Raw genomic sequence first — 25,231 nt, 5'->3', positions numbered from 1 at the left:
GCAAGGACACAGGAAGGTAGAGTGGCCAGGGACTCAGAGGCAGACTGGGCTGACTGCAGCTCACAGCCCACCTGCCCTTATGGCTCTCTGACCCACTACTCTGGGTTCCAGCCTCCCCCAGGGCCTGTCCCCTATCCCGCTTTAGGCTTGCTTCCTCCTGCCTCTGTGTCTGCAAAACTCGGTCCCCTCCCTCCTGTAGATGTCCTTGCTCTCATTTCCAGCCTCAGGCGGGCTGCCAGTACTGACTCTTCTGGGCAGACTCCTAACGCCCCCACCCATTGGCCTCTCCCTGGGGTCCCTCCCATTCCCTCTCTATCCCTACTTGGCTCCTGACCCACTCCCATCCCACCATAGTTTATTCTAGTCATTTGCTTACTTGCCTTTTCCCTCCATCAGGCCTTTGTGAGCGCCCGGAAGTGGAGGCATTTACCTTTTAAAAAATTAAGGAACAGGACTTCCCCAGTGCTCCAGTGGTTAAGACTAAGCCCTTCCACTGCAAGGGGCACGGGTTGGATAACCGGTCCGGGAAGTTCCAAAATGCCGCGCCGGTAAAGTAAGGAAAAATTCCTAAGTAATATAGATTGATTGTGGGCCATATGGAAAATACAAAAACATATAAAAAAGACAGTAAAAGTCTCCCAGAGTCCCTACCACCTGAAGATTATCGTTGTGAAGTAATTTTGCCTTCTATTCCAAACATTTTCCCAGGCTCACACATATGCTTTTCTTTTTCGCAAGTGAAGTCAGGTACACACTGTAAAGTTTTGCATGCTGCCTTATAAAAAACGTAATGTCTTGAGGATTTCCACCGTCGGCTAACATTCTCCCTCGACACGAACTGAAGTAGGCGGTCACCCCGCTGCGTGCATGCCCCAAGGGTAGTGTCCCCGCAGCCTGGGCGCCCAGCGGGCGCTCGGAGACCCTGCCAAGGGCGGGTGGTCTCTGCGCGCGGACCCCCCGGGGCGCGGTGTGGTGGAGGCGGATCGCCGGCTCGCGCCCTTATGCCCAGCACTGTCAGTTTCGCCGGGGACCGCGCAGGGCCCGTGAGCGGCGGGGGCGGGGGCTGGGTGCTTTAGGTTTCACGTGATTTCTCTGGACGGGGACATTCTGGAGTTTGGGGCCGACTCCTGGCAGACGCCGCCGGCAAGTTCTCGGCCCAGGACCCAGACTCCCCGCGGCCCCGCCCGCCAGCCGCAGCTCTGCTTGGGTCAGGGGGTCCCGGGGGGACGGCGGGGCGGGGCGGGGCGCTCCTGTCAAATTCGGGCCCCCGCCGCGCGGCGCGGCGGTATCGCGAGAGCTCGCGGGCGGCGCGCAGGTCTGGGCGGCTGCCCTTCCCGGCCGGCGTCGGCAGCGCAGTGCGCAGGCGCGGCGGGCGGGTTTCCCCAGGCTACCGTTGGGGCCGCCGCCCGCTGGTCCGCTGCCCTGCGCCATGGCGGGCTGCGCGGCGCGGGCTCCGCCGGGCTCCGAGGCGCGCCTCAGCCTCGCCACCTTCCTGCTGGGCGCCTCGGTGCTCTCGCTGCCGCTGCTCACGCGCGCCGGCCTGCAGGGCCGCACCGGGCTGGCGCTCTACGTGGCCGGACTCAACGCGCTGCTGCTGCTGCTCTACCGGCCGCCGCGCTACCAGGTGCGGGCCGGGCCGGGCCGAGGGCCGGGGCGGGGACCGGGGGCCGGGGGCCGGGCGGGCTGGGCGCGGCGCGTGGGCACCGTCCCACCGGGGTCGAGGTCCGGGTCTGGCGAGAGCGCGGCCCGCGAGAGGAGTTGCCTCCCCCGGCCGCGTCTTTTAGCAGCTGCGAGTTCAGGTGGCAGGAGGGCCCCCTCCCTGCCAGTCCCGGGGGGCGTGGGGCGCGGCCACCCGGCGGAGTGGGTGGGAAGTTGCAGTTGGTGCTGTTCAGCAGCTGCGGCAGATGCACGTGGGGTGGGGAGTGAGCGGGCCCACGAGTTCTTTTATGTAATTTAAGGTGTGGAGAACTACCTGCTGTCAAGTCTGAGGTCAGAGGCCCCCGCAGTTACGTGGAGGGGGCTGGGCGCAGAGTCCCGGCTGCCCCGACCAGATTCGCTGCATGGACTTGGGAGAATCCGGCCAATAAGCTTGGTTTAACGCAGTTTTCCCACAGCCCTGAGTGACAGTAACAATCATAATAGTAATGGTAGCTAAACCTTACTTACGAAGCACTTCGTCTTAAGTGCTTTACATGGGTAATCTTCACAGCAGTCCTCAGAGGTAGGTACTCTTGTCATCCCCATTGTGTAGATGGGGAAACCGAGGTCCAGAGAAATTAAGTAACTTGCCTAAGGCCACAGAGCCATAGAGGGGTGGGCTTGGGATTTGAACCCAGGCAGCCCTGCTTCACCCTGTTAACCTCTGAGCAAATCGGCTCCATGGACTTGCGGGTGGAAGTAGGATGTATGCTCTGTGAACAGCCAGGTGACTGATCCTCTTTTGGGTCCGTTTCAGATAGCCATCCGAGCCTGTTTCCTTGGCTTTGTGTTTGGCTGTGGAGTGCTGCTAAGTTTTAGCCAGTCTTCTTGGAATCACTTTGGCTGGTAAGAAGTGCTTTGGGAATGATAGTTTTGAGGTGAGGGTGGGCGGATCAGAGGGTCAGTAGTGATATTCCCGCATCCCTGGCTGGCTGAAGGCTAGTGAGGGCTCTAAGGGAATGAGGCCTCTAGCTTCCTAGATTCCCGCATCTTGAACCTTGAGAACTTGTGCCCGTTGGTTACTTCTGTCGCAGGTGGAAACAGGTCTCCCTGGCACCCTTCCCATAGGTGCTCTCATCTGCTGCACCTTCAGTAATGTGACCAGCCCTTCCCAGAAGAGGGTACTGGTCCTCAGTGACAGGAAGGGGCAAGGCTCTGGCTCGTCTTCACAGGCCTTTTCCGTCTCTAATTTCTATTAGGTCACATCTAGTGCCTCCCCCACGGCCAGTGTAGGATTTTTCCCTACACTATGATTTCAGTCCCTTGAGCCTTCTAGTCCCTGACCTGGATATGAACCAGTGGCTTCAAGGTAAAAAGCTTTATCTCCTATTATCAATACTCTGAGCCATCTAATCCTTCTTTGCTGGAATTATTTCAGTTTTTCGAATTTTTGTATTCGACATACATCACTACTTTATTTTGATACTTCTCTCTTTCATGTTTTACTGTGTGTAGTGTCATTTTAAAAAAGGCTGAAGGCCCATAGTGCCTTCCTAACCGATGTTTTTTGTTTTTTGTTTTTTTGTTGTTTTTTTTCCCTCCTGTGACATTCACAAACATAGTCCCTTTACAACCCCACTTTCTGCAAACCTCAGGGAATGATGCTACATGTGGGTGCCTGATGTCCCCTCTCAGACAGGTGACAGCAGACCCTCATCATCGAATTCAGGGACAGTTCAGACCAAATCTGTACTTGGACTTAAAGGCTAACTTGATTCCCTTGCCCCAGCTTACCTCTTGTTCTTTTTGTTTTCAACTAGGTATATGTGCTCCCTGTCATTGTTCCACTATTCTGAGTACTTAGTCACAGCAGTCAATAATCCCAAGAGTCTGTCCTTGGATTCCTTTCTCCTGAATCACAGTGTGGAGTACACAGTAGCAGCTCTTTCTTCTTGGATAGAGTTCACACTTGAAAATATCTTCTGGCCAGGTCAGTGTGCCCTACTTTCCCCTCTGCAGGGGAGATGGGTGGCTCCCACGTGGGCCTGAGGACAGTGACGTGAGTTCCCCTCTCAGGGCTAATCTCCCCGAGTGATCTTGCCCAGACCTCTGTCCTCACTAAGCTCTTTATAAAGGACAAGCTCCACTTGTGAATTCCGCTTCTGGATTTTGAACGGAGGATGTGTTGACCGCTTTAAGCCTTGCTTTAAGCCTTGCAGGACGTAATGTGTACCATTTAACGTGAAGTCCCAACCTCTGGTAGCTGTAATACCAGTTTTACAGTCAGAAGATTTGGATCTGTTCATTTTCTGTGACTTGAGAAATTTCTTGTAAAAATTTTATGAGCAAAAACTACTGCATCTGGAACCTACTCTGACACTGAACTTTCCACAGCAAGTTAAATGAAATGTATGTAGTTCCTAAGATTCAGTAAAGGGCCAAGGCGGGGAGATCCTGGATCCTTCTTGGCTTCACTTAGCTAGCTGTCTTTGTCCCCAGAGGAAGGATGGGAGCGTGTGGCGGGGTGTGTGTGTGTGTGTGTGTGTGTGTGGATGAGAGCCTGTCAGCTCTTTGCCATGACACTCTAACTGGGCTGTTGGCGTTTTAACATGAATGGGTGAACAGCACAACTTAGGGGAATGTGTTTTGTTTATAATTGAGTTTTAATGTGATGTCGATTGCCCACTAGCTTGTGTTCTAGTGCTCCTGTCTTTTGAAACATAGGTTAATTTTAAGCATGCAGAGGGGAACTCAGCAGTCCAGGGTCTTCACTCCCCGGTTGTCACCACCCCTCTCCTGCAGAGCTGAAGCAGATCACGTGGCTCAGCGCCACGGGGCTGCTGATGGTGGTCTTTGGAGAGTGTCTGCGGAAAGCGGCCATGTTTACAGCTGGTTCCAATTTCAACCACGTGGTGCAGAATGAAAAGTCAGAAACCCACACCCTGGTGACAAGTGGAGTATACGCTTGGTTCCGGCATCCTTCTTATGTTGGGTGGTTTTACTGGAGTATCGGAACCCAGGTATGGTATCAGATACGATACTGGTCTCCTTTAAAGTTTTTAAAAATATGTTTTAAACCAACATATAATTTAAATGTCATAAAATTCACCATTTCAAAGTGTATAATTCAGTAGATTTCAGTGTATTCACGAAGTTGTTGGTCTTTTAAATTTTTTTTCCATTGTCTTTTTTTTTTTTTTTTTTAAGTGTTGCGTTTAGTTTTCTTTATTTATTGGCCACACCATGCAGCTGGTGGGATCTTAGTTCCCTTAGCAGGGACTGAACCTGGACCCCCTGCAGTGGAAACATGGAGTCTTAACCACTGGACCACCAGGGAATTCCCTGTTGGTCCTTTTTAAATAGGTACACGTGTTCCCTGCCATGTTTCAAGGGATAGTTAAATAAAAGTCAAAAGAACTAATTTAGTCTTCAGCATTTTTTGCTATGTACTTAAAATCTGGGTGTCCTAAGCTTGTAAACTCTCGGCGATTCTAGGTGCCGTTACCCCCTCTGTCGTACCCCTTTTCTGCCTCTTTAACTTAGATCTGGAGCATCCCAGTGGGATGAGGACAGAGATGGGGCTCTGGGGAGGGCCCTCTGCCACTCAAGAGGCAGCTTAGCTGATTTTCATCAGAGGCTGCTGTGGATGAGCCCAGGGTCATGTGTCAGGTTTAACGTGAGCAATGCAGGTTTGCTCTGTCACAGGCTGCAGACCGAGCCTTGTTTCTTGAGCATTGTCTCTTGAATCTGTTTTCTTAGTCCTAGAAGGACTGGGCCAGAGAATGTGGATAGAGCTTAGAAAACTCATCACCTCTTCGGGAGCATCCAATCCGGGCCCCCAGGCATCCCATTGCAGTGCATGGTATGGGGGGGCACTCTGGTGACCCCCAGTGGTATAGTAGGTTACTGCACAGCATTTGTGTGAAAACTTGCAACTCTGAAACTTAAGACTGCCGCATTAACAATCACATTCCCAGGAACAGACTGACTGTAGTGAAATCCTGTAATTTGCCGTAAGTGCTCGTAAACCTCAGTGCTCTAGGACTGGAGAGCTTTTCATACTTCTTTGACTATAGATCTTTCTACACCATGACCCAGCACACACGTGTGTGTAACAACTGCACAAATCTTTCCTGAACAACACTCACCCTGACTGTGTACAAAACACTCTGTTTCCTATCTTGTTAGTGTTTGTAATGCCATTTCGGATGCACGGGATTGATCTCCTGGCTCCATGAAGGGTTGTGGCTTGAGACTGGGAAACCCCACTCTAGGGTCTGCTGGCGGTGGCGGCACAGGCTCTGGGGTCGCTGGTGGGCAGGTGGGGCCGGTCCGGCTCTTAACATCAACTGATTGGCCTCCGTTTCCTTGCGGGTTAAGCGGGGGCGGCAGCGCTACTCAAGAGGCTTGCTCTGGGCGTCGAATGGATTACTGGCTGGTGGTAAAGGGCTTGGCATGTGCTGGGACCACAGTAGGTGCTTAGTAAACAGTGGTGACAAGAAGTGAGGTCACCCATGTGGGGAAGACATACGTCCCGGGCGGGGGCCGGGGTTCCGTCGAGTGGGCAGGGGAGGATCCGTGGGCTCCCTGAGCTACACAGAGGAAGTGGGCTGAGGAGCTGCTTTCCTGGGCTTCCAAAGCCGGGCTGAGGCGGCATGCTTGAGGCCTTCGTGCTTTCTGAGCAGGGGAGTGATCTGATGGAAGAAGTGGTTTTGGGGGCTCAGCTGATAGCAGTGTATCGACGGCACGTACACAGGAAGGTTGCGGGGGCCAGAGGCAGGGGGCCAGGCAGCTGTGGGGTGGGAGGGAGCGTGCTAGGCAGGGGGCAGGCTGGGAGCCACGCGGGAAGGCAGTGGTGCTTGGAATGGGAATTCACGCGTCGGGGTGGAGGGAGGAGTTGCTGGCACCCCTGCCTGGGGGTTGAAATCCAAGAGGTTGCTCTTTCCTTCCAGTTTTCAGGTATCTCTCAGGTAAGAGGAACAACAGAAAAGCATACGAACGAGAGCTACAGTGATGGGTGTTTAGCCCTGTTGGGAAAGTGATGGTGTGGTTTCCGTTAATGGCGCCCTGGCTCGGGGTCTCAAAGACCCTAGTGATATTTCAGGAGTGTCTTGGGCCCTTGGCAGGAAGTCCTCTGTGGTCGTTGGAGAGCAGCACATGCCGCTAAAGTTCAAGGTTTCGGGTCACACTGACCCCAGTCCACTAACCCTGTGTCCCTTCGTCAGGTGGTGCTGTGTAACCCCATCTGCGGCGTGAGCTACGCTCTGACAGTGTGGCGCTTCTTCCGCGACCGGACAGAGGAGGAGGAGATCTCGCTGATTCACTTTTTTGGAGACGAGTACCTGGAGTATAAGAAGCGGGTGCCCACGGGCCTGCCTTTCATAAAGGGGGTCAAGGTGGAGCTATGATAGGCCCGGGCGGCCCAGGCCAGGCAGCGTGGGACGGAACCGCTTCCTGTCGGCCACTCTGCAGAACGGACTTTCTTAAATCATTTTGTATGTCACCGGTTACTCTTCTGGAATATCACTCAAGATCAAACGGTCAGAAGGCCTTAGGACCAAAGGACCCCCACTCCCACCTCCCCGCTGCCCCGGAGCAGCCTGTTCTCGGGCTGCATCAAGGTAGGACAGAGATTAAAGGTGGACAAGAAGCAAATAACAGCAGTACTTGGCAGTGTGCCCCTGACGTGCCTGGGGAGAGCCTAGGCCACACTCCATCCCCCACGAGGCCGGGGGTGTTAAGTTGTAACCAAGACCCCTGGGGAGAGGTGGGCTCACTCTTGATGCTGAGTGAGGCTCCTGCAGCAGGAGGGGTACGTGGGCACCAGTACTTATTAGTGTTAGAAACCCATTCAGAATCCTTACTTGGACCGAAACACACAAACAGCACAGCTTTAACCTCCCCGTTTCTGTCCTTAAGTGCATGAGCATCTCTACAGTTTTAAAGACACTTCCTTATAAGGCACTTTGGCTCTTCATATATCTCATCATGTTTACTCATCTGTTTTCAAAAACAGCAGTATGAACTCAGGGGACTCGCTTGGCGTGTGAGCCCCACATTTCGTTTGGCAGAAAGGCAGCACAGACACGTCCAGGTGACTCAGCTGATGCTTTGTGTTACCAGGGCTCCCCGGGCCAGGGACAGTGTGGGCCCCTGTGGCTTTCCTGGGTCCTGGCTGCTCCCAAAAGGGGGCTGTTACCAGTGACAGGCATGTCAAAGATGTGTCATTTCTCCTTTATCCAAAACAATGCTTCCTGGACACCTGCTCTGTGCAGGGCATTGTTAAACGCTGAGGAATACTGCTCTCCGTTTACTTGGGGTTTATTCTTATTCTATCGTAGCTTATATTTTTGTGTTTTGACTTAAGTCTGTTAACCGTTGATTTCTACGTTCTGTTCTCAAAATTCCACCGCCCCTAATGCCATTTCAAACTGTCTTTTCCAAAGGGGTTTGAGCATAAACAACTATGACATTCAAGCAAGCCAACTCATGAGAAAAATAGGGCAAATAATCCCAGCTGAGATTTAGTCAGTACTTTTGTTTTTCAAGTTCGGGAAGATTGGTTGGCTTTACGAGTCAAACATATAAGCTTTGAGACCCTTGTTGAATTCTGGACCAGAGAGCAACCTGCTCTCAGTGTGACTTCCTTCCATGCAGTCCTGCAGTGGCACCAACAGAGCGTGAATCAGGTGGCATCGGCCCCTGGCTGGAGCGCCGCCATGCCACGCCACGCCACGCCACGCCACGCCACGCCACGCGGTTTTCAAGGAGCCACTAAACCTTTCCGTGCCTAGACCTCCCCATCTGTAGGATGGGGTCAATACCACCTACCTCGCAGGGGTCTTGTGAAGACTTAGAAGAACAATGTCAAACGTTTTTAATACTTTGGTGACAGAGATGACATAAACGCAACGAATATTGCATGAGTTACACAAAAGTGGACACTTGATTCACTGTACCAGATACTGGAAATGTGTGTTCAAAACGTTTTACCAACTCAAAATATTAACTTATTTCTAGATTTCCTGGCCTAATTAGTTTTTTCATCCTTATATATACCAAAGAGGTTTACAGGTTCATCGGTGACAGGTGAGACATTTGCTGGTTCGAGGACCAGACAGATTCCAGCCTCGGCCTCCTGAGGTCTCGCAGGCAGAAAACCCAGGCAGCAGCCAGAGTCTCGTGGCAGATTCTTCTGGCGGGAACACTGCCCGGTGGGATATCAACGTGCACTCCCTGTGTTTGGGGACTTGAATCCGTGCTAAATTTGTTCCGCAGACCACTCCTAGTGAAATAAACTCCACTTAATAGGATTGCAAAACTGAGGAGGTCGTGTAGCTGGGGTTTTGGCGGCCACCCCCAGCTCCTTGAGGGAAAGTCCTTTCTTGCTGCATCTGGCAGGTTGGGACCCAGCTTTCATTACCACTGGGGGTCGTGAAGTCGTCTCTTTAGCAGATGGAGAGGAGCTAGTGAGGACCCTGGCTTTGCGGACAGTACGACCGGAGGTGTTGGCCTCTGACGGTCTGTCCTTCCTCCGCCTGCCTGCCAGGCCTGGAGCTCAGGAGGCAGGCCCTGGTGTCGGCAGGGAGATGCCTGGGCTGGACGGGACATTCTGCTCTGCCTGAAACAGCAGTTCCACAAGCAAGTGGTCACCCTGATTTGTAAGCCAGGGCGGAAGTCTGCAATTACTTGGGATCAAAGATGAACTACGTAGGGGCAAGATTTGGCAAGTGATTGACTTTCATCTGCACTGAGGTCTTCAGGCTATTTTTAACTATAAATTCAGCAGTGACAGCGCACAGGAAAAGAATCAGGTCAATGGGGTATAGGCTTCTTGGGTATTCCCAAAAGCTTATTTTGGGTAAAGGCCACATCACCGGTTCCCTCAAATTAAGAAACCGTCAGGAGATTTCTTTTTCCATTGCAGGTTTCAAAGCGGAGACTCTGAAATGGAAAATAGGCACTGCACAGAACAAAGCTATTTTGAAGCAGTGCAAAATGAAACATTTCACGAGGGTTTGCAGGCTGGGGCCGGGAATGGCAGTTTACGGAAACGAGGTTGTAGGCGAGCCTGGCAGAGGGCAGAAGGCAGCGCACCCCGCCAGCCCTTCGTTGTCGTAAACTGCATAAGCCTACAAAGTGAACTTTATTAATCCCTTCCACTTATTTAGCACTCTGGGTGATTAACGTGATGGGGAAACGTCGCTAAACCAACCGGTTGTGTTGACAGGTGGGGTTCCGTAGGGTCTCGACTGCAGCTCCGTTTGGTCGCAGCCCCTCTGTGACAGGAACAGTGAACCGTTGTCCCTTCGCTGCACTTTCTCACTGCCTTAGATAGCTGTGCTCTCCCTCTGTGTTTTGCTTCTGCAGTGACTTGGTGAGGCCAGGCGACCCCAGCCTGTCTGGCATGGTGGGAGAGGCTTGCTCCCTGTGCCCCACGGTGGAGGCCTGACGCCCTGTCTGGGCTCGGTCCCAAGCGCTTGCCCCTGCGGGACTGTCCCATAGCTTAAGCTAGGAGAGTAACCTAATGGGGTAATTACTCTTCTTTTTTACATGCAGAAATGTTTATTTAAATATTGGATTTTCTTTCACAGAAATTATTTCCAATTCTTAAATAAAACTGTACTTGATTTCACTATGAACAATAGTATATGTGGGATTCAGAAACTTTTTTTTTTTTTTAAATTTATTTGGCTGTGCCGGGTCTTAGTTGCAGCAAGCAGGATCTTTTAGTTGTGGCACGCGGGATCTAGTTCCTTGACCAGGTACCGAACCCGGGCCCCCTGCATTGGGAGTGCAGAGTCTTGACCACTGGACCACCAGGGAAGCCCCCAGAAACTCTTAAGGTCTTTTTGCTTCTGGCTAAGAAATGTCCAAAACCTACAGCGTAAAACCAGATGTGTTTTGCCTCCTCGATTCTGTTCTGAAGTCCTACCTCTAACCAGTTTGTAATGACAAGTTCCTCCAGCCCCCCAGGCTACCGTGGAGGTTTGTGATGCTTTGGGATGGGAACGTCGGTGCTCTTGACAGAGCAGGTGTGGAAGTGTTGGGTATTGATGTGGCGGATGGGTCAGTGTATTGACCTGCAGGCCTACCTGGCACGTAGAAGCCACTCGCTGTTTGAACCACTGAATCAAGCTGACGTTTGCTTAAAGCATGATTCTTTGGGCATCGTTTTGCCTCCAAAACTTTACATTTTAGGTCATGCAGGTTCATTTTCTTTTTTAAGCATTTTGTTTAAGTTCCGCTTGATAAAATGGGTACTGGGTAGGAGTGGAAAACCACTAGAGCGAAGTTGCTGGTGAATCGTGCTTTAATATCAATAGAAGGTGAACACAGCAGAGTGACAGCAGGCGGGGACAGCGGTGGGGAAGTCGTGACGGAGGCCATCTCCTGCCATGCAGGCCACCAGGTGCTACTGCATTGCTTTAGGCGCTCAGCCCTGGCCCTACGGTGAGAAAAGCTGGAACAAAGGGTTTTTCCCCCTCTGCTGAGTCAGCGCTCAGATTAGCAGTGGAACTTTCCAGTGGGGCTGTGCTTCAGGCGGAGCCGGATTCCTCTGTGGTAGGGCAGGTGCTGCAGTGGGCGAGTCTCATCACCCGAAGTTCAGACGGGTGCACACCCCACCCCAGCGGGTGCTCACGGGAGTAGCACACACACACCAGGGAGGGGCCGGGGGAGTGAGGGGCTTCGGGCTGGACGTTCACTCATGTAACATCTTCCACGCGGACGGGGATGCCGTCCCGAGTCACCCTGATGAGGACCAAGATTCGGGGCAACACGAAGTCTAGCTCAAGCCAGAGAACCTGAAATTGGGACCTGGCAGAGAGTGTCTGGGTTTTACTGCTGATACATGATTATTACACATTAAACAGAAAATCATGATGGGAAGCGCCTTTTCTTAAATATTCCAGCCTTGATGTGCATGCTGTAAAACGCCCGACCACCGGGAGCCGTCCCATGCTAAGCTGGGCGCTCTCTCCATGTGGGGACGTCACCCCCGTTTTTCGGTTTGGGTCTGTGAGAATCTTTATTTTTCAGTGGAGGCTCTTCTGCGAGGCTGCTCAGGGTCCGGCTGTTTCTCGGCTCTGAGGTCTTCTCTCTCCTCTCCGAGACACTCACTGGATCATTCCTAAAGAAACACTTAATGTGAGCTCCTCTCTGCTCCCCGCCTCACTGTGTCCCAGCGCTAAAATCCACCCAGGCAGAGGCTTTCAGAATGGCCAGCCTTCCAGGAAGGCACCAGCGGGTGATAGGACCTTAACTACATTATCTCCTAAAGGATTCTTTTTTTTTTTAAATAAATTTATTTATTTTTGGCTGCATTGGGTCTTCGTTGGCTTTCTCCAGTTGTGGAGAGCGGGGGCTGCTCTTCGTTGCGGTGCTCGGGCTTCTCATTGCGGTGGCTTCTCTTGTTGCAGAGCACGGGCTCTTGGCGTGCGGGCTCAGTAGTTGTGGCACATGGGCACGGGCTCGTGGCGTGCGGGCTCAGTAGTTGTGGCACATGGGCTTCAGGAGTTGTGGCTCGCGGGCTCTAGAGCGCAGGCTCAGTCGTTGTGGCGCACGGGCTTAGTTGCTCGGCGGCATGTGGGATCTTCCCGGACCAGGGTTCGAACCCGTGTCCCCTGCATTGGCAGGCGGATTCTTAACCACTCCGCCACCAGGGAAGCCCCTCCTAAATGATTCTTATTCACTTCTGATGGCTTTTAGTGGCCAAAACATCAGCAGTGCAGACCGCTTCAGTGGCTTGTGGTGACCCTGCCCTTTGACTTGACCTTCCCCGGAAGCATAGTGCCTGGCGGGGTAGGGCTGCTTTCTGCTCTGTCACCAACCCCGTGGTGGCTCTAGGTGCAGCAGACCTTTCCCCACCCCCAGGCCCTTTTAGCTCTGACTTTCTACAACTCCAGAGAAATACAAAAAGATCAGCCTGTGACAGTGACACATCTGTTATTGCACATTCTTTTCTCCCTCTGGCAGTTATTTCGGCAAACACTGTGGCTCCAGTGAGTAGCAATGCTCTCCCACAGGAAGAAGTAACCCTCGATCCCTTTTTCTCGAGTCACAGTGGTGTAGGAGCCTGCGCTCTCAAGGTGTGGGTTGGGCAGGCGGCAGCCGCGGCTGTCCCTAGTTATAAGCCTCACGTCATGTCTATCAAGGTCACATCTGTCATCTACGAGGTCATTTGAAGGCACCGCCCAGTTTAAGAACCCCTCTGACCCTGTATTTTACACACTGAGGCCCAGCTGAGGCTGTAGAGCTGGTCAGTGGCGAGTTGGGACCAAAAGAAAACCGGAGGTCAGTCTTTGTCGCCTGTATCTGTCTCTGAGATGAAATCGTTTGCCCGCTCAGGTTGGAAAGACTCACTTTACCTGGCCTGGGCCTCGCCGTTCACGCCATCATCGTGCGTGTTTTGTAGATGGTCTGACGGTTCATCCACAGGGGCCTGAAACCTGCGTCAGAGAAAGCAGTTCCCAGGAATCTGGATGCAGCAGAGCCAGCCCGCTGCGTGTGCTTAGGCTCACGGCACAAACACGAAACTTGAGCAAACACTTAGGGCCTCAAATATTTACCGAGGGCCAGGGCCACGGCAGTGGACGAGAGAGGCTGGGCCCTGCTCTCGTGGGAGGCCCGTTCTGCGGGGGGAGACACGCCAAGGGTGGGAAGGAGGCCCAGCGGGACGGATGATGGGGGGTGACAGGGAGACCTGCTTTCAATAGGGTTGTTTGGGAAGGCCTCCCTGCTGACGTGCAAGCTGAGACCTGGGTGATGAGGTCCATGGAACAAGACGAAGCAAGAACATTCCAGGCAGAGGCAGGGAAGTGGCAGCCAGTCTAGCTTCTGTGCGGGACTGAAAGGCCATTGTGCCTGGGGTGTGGGGAGGGGCCGACGTGGTCAGAGGTGGGCAGAGAGGGTCCCAAAAGGACTTTCAGGCTCCAGCATGATAGGCTTTAGAAAGACCACTGACTGTGGCATGCTGGAGGGACCAGGGTGCGGGGGTTGACAACGGCGGCTTGGATTGAGGGTCACAGTGAAGACAAAGCCGGTGGACCAAGACAGTTGAGTCAACAGGACTTGAGGATGGGCTGGCAATAGGGGTGAGGGAAAGAAAGGAATCCAAGTCTCCTGGGCTTTTAACTTGAGCACCTGGGTGACTGTGATGCCTTCACCGAGATGAAACAGGAGTAGCATGTTCGGTGGGGAGGAAACCAAGTTCGGGGCCATTGTGGGGTTTGAGGTGCCCTGAGACCACCAAGAGGAGACTCTCCCAGGAAGGGGCACTTGGAGATGAGTCTAGAGCTTGGGCACATCTGTGCTGGGGAGGGGGATTGGGGGTCATCTGCAATACCATGGGGTTTTAAAGCCAGGAGACTGGGTGAAGCCCCTTAAGGAGAGGGCGTAGGGTGAGAAGAATGCCTGGGACTGAGCCCTGGGGAAAACTGACATTTGGGCCTTGAGCCAAGGAGGCAGAGCCAAGCCAAAGAGACTAAGAAGGAACAGCTGGGGGACTTCCCTGGTGGCCCAGTGGTTATGGCTTTGCGCTCCCAATGCAGGGGGCCCGGGTTTGATCCCCGGTCAGGGAACTAGATCCCACATGCATCTTGCAACTAAGAGTTCGTATGCCACGACTAAGCAGCCGGCGAGCCGTAACTAAGACCTGGTGCAACCAAATAAATAAATAAAGATAAATTAAAATAAATAAAATTTTAAAAAAGGTTCTCTTTCCCTTTAAAAAAAACAGAAGAAGAAGGAACAGCCGGAGGGGCAGGAGGAAAACCAAACCAGGAGTGTGGGGCATCTCAGAAGCAAAAGAAGAGTGTGATGCAGGTGACAGACAGTCCAGGCTCACGAGTGCTGCTCCGAGGCCAAGGGATGTAGCCAGACAGGTTGCTGATGGTGGGAACAAGAGCAGATTTGGTGGGTGGGGTTGGTGTGAGTTGCCAGCAGCGGGAGGGCAGCTCCAGATACCTGGAAAGTGGTGCCGTGAAGAAGGCTAGAGGCAGCCTCCCTGCTTGCCCCAAACCTCCAGGAGCTGCGCTTCTGCCCGAGCTTTCCGTGTGCTGACACCAAGCATGGATGCCACTGCCCCACAGAGATGTGACTCTGCCGGGGTGTTGCCCCTTGCAGGCAGGCAGGCAGGAGCTCCCTACTTGAAGCCAGCTGCTCACCGAAGCAGAGCACACAGAGGGGAAAGGACGCCAATGGAAGGAGCACGGCTTAGAGCGGGCACACGGCGTGAACAGGCTGGGTAGGCGGCACCAGCATGTCACTTCCACCCGGAGGCCCCCCAGGATAATCCCAATCTCAACTGCTAACACCAGAGGTTAGTTCTGCCTGGTTTTGAGGTTTTATAAGTGGAATCACACAGCATCTGGAGTAAACTGCTTAGTGAAGTCAGCTTAGGATGACACTGTAACTAGTCCTGGCTGGACAGGGATTTGATCAAAATTGTGCAAAAGGCATGATGAGTGCAACCTCTCAGTGTGACATGTTAAAATAGTCACTTTAAAGGTGTCTTGGTTGTTCTGGATTAATACAGCGATTGCACACACACACACACTCTCTCTCTCTCTCTCTCTCTCTCTCTCTCTCTCTCTCTCTCTCTCTCTCTCTCTCTAATTTTCCTTCTTCCCCAAACTCATTAAAACTAGTAAAGGGACCAAAACAATGAGGGGGAGAAAGCCTCTCCAGGTTGACAGCAGGAAAGGATAACAGCAAAATTTTGGAACTGGAGAGCATGTAGACAACGGTCACCAATTCAGCAGACCCGAGCAGCGGAGGCCCGACCAGTTCCCCCCACAGAATCCTCAGGGGACCCAGGAACGGGCAGCCCGGATGCCTCTGCAAGTAGGAGGGTGGGACTGAAATAGGATGATGAAGGTCAAGATCCCTACCTCCGAACCGCTGCCCCCACCCCCAATACTGAAGGGTTAGGGTTAGTCTCTGGGAGGGTGCGACACACCGTGAGAACTACTGAAAGACAGAAAACCAGCTGTGCATACAGATACTCCCTTCCCCAGGAGGGAAACTGGGCAAAGATCTAAAACTGACCTTGGGGCATCAAAAGTAAGATAAAGCAAAACAAAAAACGCTGCCCACCCAGATCCCTTACCCCGAAGCACCGCCCATGTGCTCAGAGCTTCCAGCCTGCTCTCCACCCCCACTCCTAACATGAAGAGGTAATCAAAGATGTCCTGACAGCTGAGAAAAGCCTTTAACAGGGAAGGTAGAAACCTAAATAAACAAAAAGTAACTTGGAGGAAACAGACTTCAGGGAGAAGGAAAAAAACAAAAGCAAAAAAACATCTATCGCCCCCAAAGGGGTAAGATATTCTGTCCATGAAACAACAGAATGCTGTGTAACAAGAGCAGTCAGGGTACCGAAAACGCCTCTTTGGAAATGAAAAACATTTTAAAACATTTAAAAGAGCTCTTGGAAATTTTCTTCAAAAATGAAGAACTAAGTAGAAGAGCCAGAAGATAAGAGAGGAAATCTCCCAGAAAGTATAGCAAAAAGATGAAGAGGTGGAAAACAAGACTGAAAAGAGATGGTAAATCAGAGGGCCGGCCCCGGAAGGCCAATACCCAATAAGAATTCCAGAAAGAGAAAAAGTGGAGAAAATCAACTAACCAGTTCAAGAAGAAATATGCCCAAACAAGGACATGAATTTCCAGATTGAAAGGACCCACTGGTACCCAATGGATGGAACTAAACCCTCACCAATGTGAAATTTCAGAACACTGGGAGCAGAGAAGATTCCACAAGCTTCTGAAGAGAGAATAAGTGGGGACTTCCCCAGTGGTCCAGTGGGTAAGACGCTGTGCTCCCAATGCAGGGGGCCCAGGTTCGATCCCTGGTTGGGGAACTAGATCCCGCATGCATGCTGCAACTAAGAGTTCACATACTGCAACTAAGAAGTCCGCATGCCGCAACTAAAGATCCCGCATGCCGCAGCTAAAGATCCCACGTGCTACAACTAAGACCCAGCACAGCCGAAATAAATAAATGAATAAATATTAAAATAAATAAATAAATAAGGAGAATAAGTGGGTCACATTATAAGGATTAGGAATCAGAATGCCTTCAAACTTCTCAAAGACAACCTTGGAAGCTGGAAGACAATAGAGTGATGCCTTCGAAGGAGAATCATTTCCAATTTAGAATTTCCAACTAGAATTCAATACCCAGCAAAACTATCAGTCAAGTGCAAAGGCAGAATAAAGATATTGCAGCCTTACGCTGTTCAAAACATGTCCCTTCTCTGTACCCTTTCTCAAGGAGCTGCTTGGGGGATGGGCCCCACCAGACCATGAAAGAGGACACGTGTCATATGGGAATCAGGAGATCTCACTCTGGAGTGAGGCAAATGGAGTCCCCTGGAGGGTGGTGGAGGGAGAGGCTAGGTTGACCACGGTGTACCAGCCCTACAGGGCAACCACCGTGGGGCTCAGACTTGAGAGGCAGGCACATTGAGGACCTGCCACCAAAAATCCTCTGCCACTGTTAACACCTCCAGTGCCCAAGTATGGTGCTGAGAGCCTGGTCCAGGTTCCTATCTAAACTTGTCTTAACCATGTACTGGGGAAGTTCTCTTTTCTCTGTGTCCTGCTGTCTGGATCAGCTGAGGACCCTCATTACACCCCCAAGGTGTAAAGAGATGGGCAATTGTGTGCTTAAAAGCAGAAACTCAGAGCAGCCTGCTCATTCTGTGTTTTGGCAGATGTCCAGCACCTGGTCCTCCCAGATGCCCTGATTAAACCTTCATGACCTGGCCCACTGACTTTCCTGAAAGGGGCTCTTCCAGAGGTGTGGCACCTTTCCTACGCACATTCTGAAGCGTCTTGGTTCCCCCGGAATACTCCCTGGTCTCACCTGGGCTCTAGCCGCTCCTTCACCTTGGCAATGGAGCGGATGTAGGGCGTGATCTGCTTGGTGATGGTGGTCAGGTAGGCATTCTCCTGCTTCAGCTGGAGAAGGTCATGGAGCTGGGCTGTGGGGGACCAGGCCAGAGGGTTAGGTCTTGTTGGCTTCAAATTCTTACTCTCCAGCCTTGAACCATCTAAATAACCCAACTATTTCAGTGATTACCTCTAATTAAAGAGTGAGGTAAGACGCCTGAAGGCATCCTACTTACTGAACCCTGATCTCAGATATATCATTTGGGGGCCAGTTAGCAGCTGCGAGGCAAAATCAAGAGCTAGGGGGAAGAGCACGGGGGTTCGTATCTGGTTAGTGGGTAACTGGCTTCCTGCCCCTGAAAGCATGTGGGTCAGCTCCAGGACGGGGGTGCGCCCAGCAGCTGCCCGGGACCTTCATAAATCTCCTGCTCGTTAGCCACGCGCTGGTAGGATTCCTCCCAGATCTGAAAGAGAAAGTAAGTTGGACATCGCACGTGGCTGTGAGGTGGAATTTCCCTTGGCAGCATTTCTGTCCTCTAGCTACTCAGAGCCATGGGGCGCTCCCAGCCAGTTCACGTGGTTCCAGGCAGCAAAGGCCCAGGTTCCAGGGCCTGCCACACCAGGGCCTCCTGGGGCACCAGGCCAAGGTCCTCCTCCCCCTTCCCGTCTTGGGGTAGCCCATGTACATGCTGACAGGTGGGGCTGCAGGGGAGGGAGGTTCCTCAGGAAGGGCTACCTCCTGGAAGACTGCTCTCATGCCCTCCACGGAAGCATACTCCAAGGCGATCTGCGTGTCCATCTGCAGGGACTTGTGCAGGATATCACCCATGATCTCGGCCTTGATGAGCGAGTGGTGCTTGGTGAGGTCCCGGTGCAGCTCCTGTACCTGGTCCTTCAGGTTCTGCATCTCTGCCTGCAGGCGCTGCAGGGAGAGACTGCGTCAGTGCCTGTGTTTCCTGCAGGCTGGGTGCACTGCAGGAGCCTTGGTGGAGGGACGGCTTGCAGGCCAGGTGGCCAGGACTAGATTTGGCCACTGCACCTTGGCGAGAAGGGGTGGGGCCTTTCCCAGCTGGCAGGTCCCTGGCCCCCTCACCCGGTAGGAGTTCTCAAAGTGGCGGCAGTGTTCCGTGAAGGGAGAATCGTCGCCCTCTGCCAGCAGCACCTTGGTGCTGATGGACCGGTGCAGCGTGGGCTTTTGGACCGGTGACCCCAACATCTTTCCCACGGGGGAGGGGCAGCTGGGCCCCATCAGCACCTTGGGGCCCGAGCCCCCTGCTAGCCTGGGGAGAGAACTAGTGTGGATGTAGATGTGGGGGGTCCAGAGAGTCTTCCCTTCCCCCAGGCTCCCAGCGCGTTCTCAGCCCTCTCACCCCAGGCTGCACACCACAACCACGCAGGAGCTCTGAAAAAACCTGATGCAAGGCTGTGTACACCCAAGACCACTGACATCAGCAGGGTATTTTAAAAAATCCTGAGGGTGACGCCAGTATGCAGAAGAGTCCACCAGGATGTCCTCAGACAGTATGTTCACTCACACCCACTGGACCTTGCAAATTTGGCTTGATGTCCAGTATCCCTTGCCTGGGGCCCTGGAGCTCTTAGCAGACATATCCAGCTTAGGCATTTCTCCTAACTCCCCCGGGGGTCTCCAGCTCTCTAGACTGCCCCCCCCCACCGCGGAAGTCACACCCCCTGAGGCTTCTGGAGACCCAGGCCCCACCCTAAGCTACCCCTTCCTTTCAGGGCTTAGACACCCCAGTCCGGGTGCAGCGGCGGCGGTTGGGGGAGCCCCTGAGTCCCTCTGTCCACCCCTGGCCTGGCTCCACTCCAGGTCAGCCACGGGCTTCCGATCCAGGGCGGCCCCGACGGCTGTCTCCAGGCCGGGCGGACTCTCCCTCCCGCGTGGACGTCTTTGGAGCCCAGACGCGGCGCGGGGAGCTCGGCGATCTGGGAAGGGTGGCCCCCACCCCAACGGGGACCTTGTGCCCGTATCCCCTTCCCGGTCCCGGCGCCCCTGCGGCTCACGTGCTGGCACCGCCCCCGGCACCCGCCGCCCGGCGCGGTCCCAGCAGCAGCAGCGGCTCCAGGCAGCGCGCGAACTCGGCGCGGTGGTCGCTGGCGATCTGGGGGGCGGACGAGCTCGTGAGGCAGCTCCATACTCCGCGGGCCTCCGCCCCCGGCCCGGCCCACCCCGCGGCCCCGCCCACCTTGCTGCTCTGCGCGGGCCGTAGGCGATGAGGCCCCGTGACGATGCCCTGCAGCCTGTCCACCAGCTCCTGCGCTCAGGTGGGTGGGGGCGTGGGGGTGACAGGGAGGCGGGAGGACCCGAGGACGCGTCCGTCTTTAGGATTTCACCTGCCATCCGATCCTTCCACACCACCCCTGCCCCCAAATCCACAGGAAAGACTGGGGGGGTCTGGACTCCAGTAGACACTCTGCACTTTGGGGGAGGAGGCTTATGCTCCCTTCTAGGCTTTGCTGTCCTCTTATTTTTAATTTATTTTTTGGCCGCGCTTTGCGTGGCTTGCGGGATCTTAGTTCCCCGACCACCAGGGATTGAACGGGGTGGCGTCCTAACCGTTGGACCGCCAGGGAATTCCCTGCTGTCCTCTTAAAAGGGATTCAGCTAGCCCCTAAATGTTTTGTAGATGATGGTGTGGGAGAGGGGGCCACCCCAAAACCCCCTGGTCCAGCCTCCAGGTAACAGGCTGCCCAGCCCTGAGGTGGGGGGCTCTGGTGTGCAGGGTGGATTCCTGGTGGGGAGCGGGGGAGACACAGAAGCTGTGGGCACTCACATAGCCCAGGTCCAGGAACTCAGCCTTGTTGGCCAAGCTGAGGAAGGAAGAGCAGATGACCAGGTGGACCTGCGAGAGGGACACGGCTCAGTGCCTGGGCTGGGTGCCCGGCCCTGCGCCCCCAGCTCCCCTTACCTGCAGGGTGGGCAGCAGAGTAGCCAAATGGGAGAGTTGCTCCTTGAAGGCCTTGTCCTTCTCTTCATACTGGCTGGGGGAGGAGCAGGCAGCCTCATCTCCAAGGGGAGGGCTGCCCACCCCCACTTGGGGGCGGGCTCAGAACTGGGTGGTTCCATCTCCCCACCAGCTTTGTGCATCCTTCCTTGGCACCCCTTCCCTGAGCCCTGAGCTTTCCTCCTCACCGGTAGACACCTGATGTCTTGCTCTCCAGGGTGGGCCAGCGCCTGCCCAGGCTATGAGGTAGGTGTCTGGAGGTCAAGGGGCAGGGGATGGAGAGCACGCCACCACTCACCTCTGCACAGCCTGCAGCAGCAGCGCTTTCCTCTCTGCCAGTTTGTCCTGGGAGGGAAGGTCTGCTACTGACTGGGCAAGCTCGGCTCTGCCACCTCCCAGCCCTCTCCCAGTCCCCTGGGCCCCAGCCACACAGCTGCTTAGGCTGGCTCTCTCCAGCCCACCAGCCCTGCTGCCCGAGCCACCTCCTTCTTGCATCTCACTGCCTGAGAGCCCTGGTGCCCTCACCTTAAATGTCACCTCCTGGGGGAAGTCTTCCCTGACCCCCTCTCACCACCAGCGCCAGCCTGGGGCAGGCCCGTGCTCCACCTCTAGAACTCTCCTGGCAACCACGATTAAGTAACTTCTGAAAGTAGCTCAAGGCTTGCTGCCCTGCTACACTGGAAACTCCACAAGGGCCCCGGCGGGGGGAGGGGCCTGCCCTGTGTCCCGGGCACCGGTCATGGCTGATAAGGATGCTCAACCTGTGGCTGTCTAGTCCCCCCTACCCCTCACCTGCATGCTGCTGAAGAGGGCGTGGATGGCGGCCTCCTCATCCGCCGCGCTGCGTCGCACCTCGTCCACCATCGCCTGCAGCAGTGCGATGGCCTCCCGGGTGGCGGTCTGCAGGGCCTTCACCGCCTGGGGACAGGGCGGCCTCAGCCTTGTGGGCGTGCGTTCCCAACCCCCGCCCCGGCGCGCTGGGCACCCCGCGCTCACCAGCATCGCCTGCTGCAGCCGCTCGCAGCCTTGCATGTACGCCGACTCGAGGTCCACGCAGTGAGCCCGGCTCTCCCTACGGGGAGCCCGCTGATGAGCCCTGCTCCGGGCCACCCTCCAGCCCCCTCACCTCCCGCGCCCTCTACCCACCCCTGCATGTCCCGGAAGCAGCGGATGCACAGCAGCGACTTCTTGTCGGTGGAGAACATGATGTAGGGCTCGGCGTGCAGTGCTGCGGCGGTGGGCGGCGGTGAGGGCTCTGGCCGGTGCCCGCCCCCATCCCCGCCCAGCACTGGTCCCCATCCGGCACGCCGCACTCACTGCACTTCTGGAGCACGTCGCGGCTGCGCTGGCCCAAGGCCACGATGTCGTGGCGCGCGAACATGCGCGCCCGGTGCGTCTCATCACGGCAGCGCGCGCACAGCGGCTGACCGCACGTGTTGCAGAAGTACGTGGTCTCTGCGTCCTGCGGACAGAGCTCGGGCTCAACCCGCCCGTGAACTGGGCGCCTGATCCCGATCACAGCCCGCGAGGGAACTGCAGCCTCCTCACGTCATGGCTGTGCGTCTTGGCCCCAGCCTGGGGCAGGCGCGCGGTCACATGCAGCCCTTTCATGTAACCCCAACGCGCAGCGCTCTCATGTACCCAGTTTACAGACGAGAATATTGAGGCTCAGAGAGTAGGTAAGTAGGTCAGTAAGGGGCAGTTACCCAGGACGGTCTTGCGGAGGGGGTTACGTGGGGTTGTGGGGAGGGCAGGCACTGCATTTGCAAAACATTTCACCTGTAACAAAAACGTATGTGTACGCCTGTGTGTGTGTGAAGCCCCCCTTTGGCACCCTCAATAGTAGCCACATGGATGCCTAGGCCGGCCATCTGGAGTGGGAACTTGGCTGGGAGTGGAAAAGGAGTGAAGACCTGCAGGTGCCCTTCCCCAGGGCTGAGAGTCCAGGGCACTGACCCCAGCAATGGCTATGAAAGCACAGATCCCCAACTTCCTACGTTGGCACTCAAGGCCATTTCCTCCCCCACGCTCTCCCTACCTCCAGCCCCTCACCTCCTGCTGGTTATCGCTGTACTTCTGCGTGGCACATATTCTAGAACTCGCCCGCCCTCCCAGACCTTTTGCTCCTGCAGGGACATCCTCCTGGGATTCGGAATACCTGGTCCAGCCTCCACAGGCCAGAGAGAGTCTCGCGTGCCCTTCACAGTCCAGCCTGAAGCCTGGCCTCTGCTCCCTGGTCTTTCAGGATCACCCCTCCCCAGCGGCACTTCCCCTTGGGCTGTTGATAGCTGCTCACGGCTACCCAGATAGCAGCGGACCCCAGAGGGCTGGCCTAGGCCTGTGCCCTGGCATGCCCTTCCTGTTCCAGTTCACAACTGTGTTCTGAGTTGGGGACCAGTAAGCTCCCCCCAAATCGAAACAGCCTTAACCCCTGCAACTATCTTGGTGTTGGCCCAAGGCAGTTGTTTTGGACCTCAGTCTCCACACCAGTAAAATGGGGCCCACATTCTGGATACAGGGTGCCTTAGAGAGGCGCTGGAGAATGCCCTGATGGGTGATCCTCTGATGACATGGCGCACACTGCAAGCGTCAGGACAGTGCAACCTGGCACCCTCCGCTACCCACCCCACCCCCAGGCGCCCCTGCCTGCTTGCCGCACTCCTGGTCGCAGTTGGCACAGCGCACCACCTCCATACCATCCCCTGAGCTGTCCACCAGGAACTGCAACAGCCGATCCACCGGAGGCAGCCCGCTGGGGCCCTTCACCACCGTCTGGTGTCTGCGGAGAAGCTCCAGCCAAGATCCAGAGGCCCCTTCCCTAAGGCTCCCTACCCCCTTCCTACTCCAGACATTCCAGGCTGGAACTAAAAATAGGGCGGCGGGAGGTGGGATGCCTGCAGGCCTGATGTCTATAAATATCTCAGCCAGTGCTCTCTGACCCTGTCCCTTTCCAGTCCTAGGGGAATCTTGGGATGGGGTTGGCGACTCAGGGTGTCAAAGGCAGAAGGCTCCCCTCAACCCCCTCTCATGGCATTGGGCAAATTGAAGGCCACCCCGGGTAACTTGAGCCAACATAACCTGCTTGTGTTGACTGAAGACTTCAGGACCCCCAAGTGAGTTACTGGGAGTGTCCAAACGCTGAGCTGAGATCCCCTACTCCAGCAGCATTGAATCCGACAGCACGCGCACTCTAGCCCGCCCTTGCTCCCTGACTTTCTGTGGGAGGCCTTGGGCCATAACCCCAGGACTCAGTTACCCCATCTGTAAAATGGGCTGGAGCCTTCACGTTCTCTGGCAGAGAGGTGCAGGCTGCGGGCAGCTTCTCCCAGCCGTCTCCACAGGGAGTCAGAGCCTTGCCCTCCCAGCACCTAGGTCCCAGCCCAGCGGGGCCAGTCCCCCTTCTTCCGGGGCTCGAGGCACTCACTGGCACAGCGGGCAGGCGAGGCGGCCGTCGGCGGTGCGGCCGCGCAGGCAGCCGGCGCAGAAGTCGTGGAAGCAGTCCAGCAGGCAGGGGTGCTCGTACTGCGCGCGGCACAGCGGGCACACGAGCGGAGGGCCATTCGCCGCGTCCAGGGCGCCCGGGCCCTCCAGGGGCGCAAAGATAGCTCCCGACATCTTCGGGCACAGCGCAGGAGGGCGGCGGGGCGCCCGCGGCCCCTCTGCCCCGGAGCCGCCTCCCTCCTACCTGGCCCGCTGGACCACGCGCGGCGTCCAGCCGTCGTGGAGCGGGGAGCAGCGAGGGCCCGGGGCTGGGGGCTGGAGCGCCGAGCGCGGGGAGAACGGGCAGGAGGCGCGCGGAGGGGCCAGACAGACTCTGTGCGGCCGCCCTCCCCGCCTCTCCATGGCAGCCCTGGAAGGTCAGTCGGTGCCTCCTACCCAACGTCCAGCCTCCCCGGGCCTCCCCCTCCCCCCACCCCAGGAATTCCCCTCCCAGTGTCCTCTGAGTGACCCGCAGCCGACACCCCTTCCGCGCCAGGCGCCCCAGCCTCGCGCGCGGTGCCCCCGTCCACCTTCCCGAGGCTGGCGCCGGCCTCCTCGCGCCGAAAACTTGGATGGATCTCGGCGCTCGCCGCCACTGTGACCCAGGGCTCCGGTTACGGCCACGGCCGCGGCCACTGCTCCCCTCGCCCGGAGGAGGAGAGGCGGCAACGCGCGGCTGGAAAGAACTCTCCCGGGCAAGGGGTCGAGGCTCGGACTGGACCCCGCCCGCGGTGACAGAGCCTGGAGCCCGGAGACGCGGGAGCGCCGCGCGGAGCGGGGCCCGAGGACCGTGGCTGCGGGGTCCTCAGGGGGATACGGCCCCGCTGGCTAGGCCGGCTCTGTGCGGTCGGATTTGGGCCGGGACAGGAGTGGGTCCGCGCGGCCCCATTTCCTCGACGGGCAGTCGAGGGCGCCCGAGAGCAGCAGCCGCCCCTCCCTCCCGCAGACACTCCAGTTCTTGGGAGAGCACGTGAGAGGGCTTGGAAGCCCAGGGCTGCCTTTGGCAGGTTGGGTCTCTCGGCCAAGTTTCTGACCTCTCAGAGCCTCAGAGCTGGGATAGAACAGGGCAGCCGCCCGGTGATGAGGTGAGACTTCAGTGAAGTGAAACGCACATCCTAAGCTTCCAAAATAATTAAGGCCCCACACCCGTCATCAGCGAGTTCCCAAGGTAGGTTTGGGTGGGAGAGTGATAGAGGAAGCCCTGAGCCTTTCCAGCTGGGCCCCCTCTGCCCTTCTTAGCCTGGCAAGTG

The 25,231-nt window shown here is 55.8% G+C and overlaps 2 protein-coding genes across 2 annotated transcripts; one reads left to right on the top strand and one right to left on the bottom strand.

Annotated features, from left to right (window-relative positions):
- The first annotated feature begins 1,374 nt into the window (after positions 1-1,374).
- ICMT (isoprenylcysteine carboxyl methyltransferase) lies at positions 1,375-8,659 on the top strand. Its single transcript, XM_060088879.1, has 5 exons — positions 1,375-1,624; positions 2,456-2,544; positions 3,459-3,628; positions 4,441-4,658; positions 6,864-8,659. Exons 1-5 carry the CDS (start codon positions 1,430-1,432, stop codon positions 7,044-7,046), a joined length of 855 nt encoding a protein of 284 aa, XP_059944862.1. The 5' UTR covers positions 1,375-1,429; the 3' UTR covers positions 7,047-8,659.
- Positions 8,660-9,539: 880 nt separating this feature from the next.
- On the bottom strand, positions 9,540-24,116 carry RNF207 (ring finger protein 207). The gene is made up of 17 exons (XM_060088878.1): positions 23,926-24,116; positions 23,148-23,280; positions 21,819-21,963; positions 21,648-21,729; positions 21,498-21,573; positions 21,294-21,419; positions 20,800-20,846; positions 20,466-20,538; positions 20,331-20,399; positions 19,743-19,811; positions 19,561-19,658; positions 18,629-18,815; positions 18,272-18,457; positions 17,948-17,999; positions 17,510-17,627; positions 13,008-13,088; positions 9,540-9,582 (listed from the first exon to the last, which is right to left on the bottom strand). The coding sequence occupies exons 1-17, from the start codon at positions 24,114-24,116 to the stop codon at positions 9,540-9,542; spliced, it is 1,776 nt and encodes a 591-aa protein (XP_059944861.1).
- Positions 24,117-25,231: the final 1,115 nt, after the last annotated feature.

Source organism: Mesoplodon densirostris, chromosome 2 (assembly GCF_025265405.1).
Source record: "Mesoplodon densirostris isolate mMesDen1 chromosome 2, mMesDen1 primary haplotype, whole genome shotgun sequence".
In the NCBI taxonomy this organism is placed as follows: domain Eukaryota; kingdom Metazoa; phylum Chordata; class Mammalia; order Artiodactyla; family Ziphiidae; genus Mesoplodon; species Mesoplodon densirostris.
The sequence above is the reverse complement of the archived record's forward strand: the minus strand, read 5'-3'. Positions and strand labels throughout refer to the sequence as shown.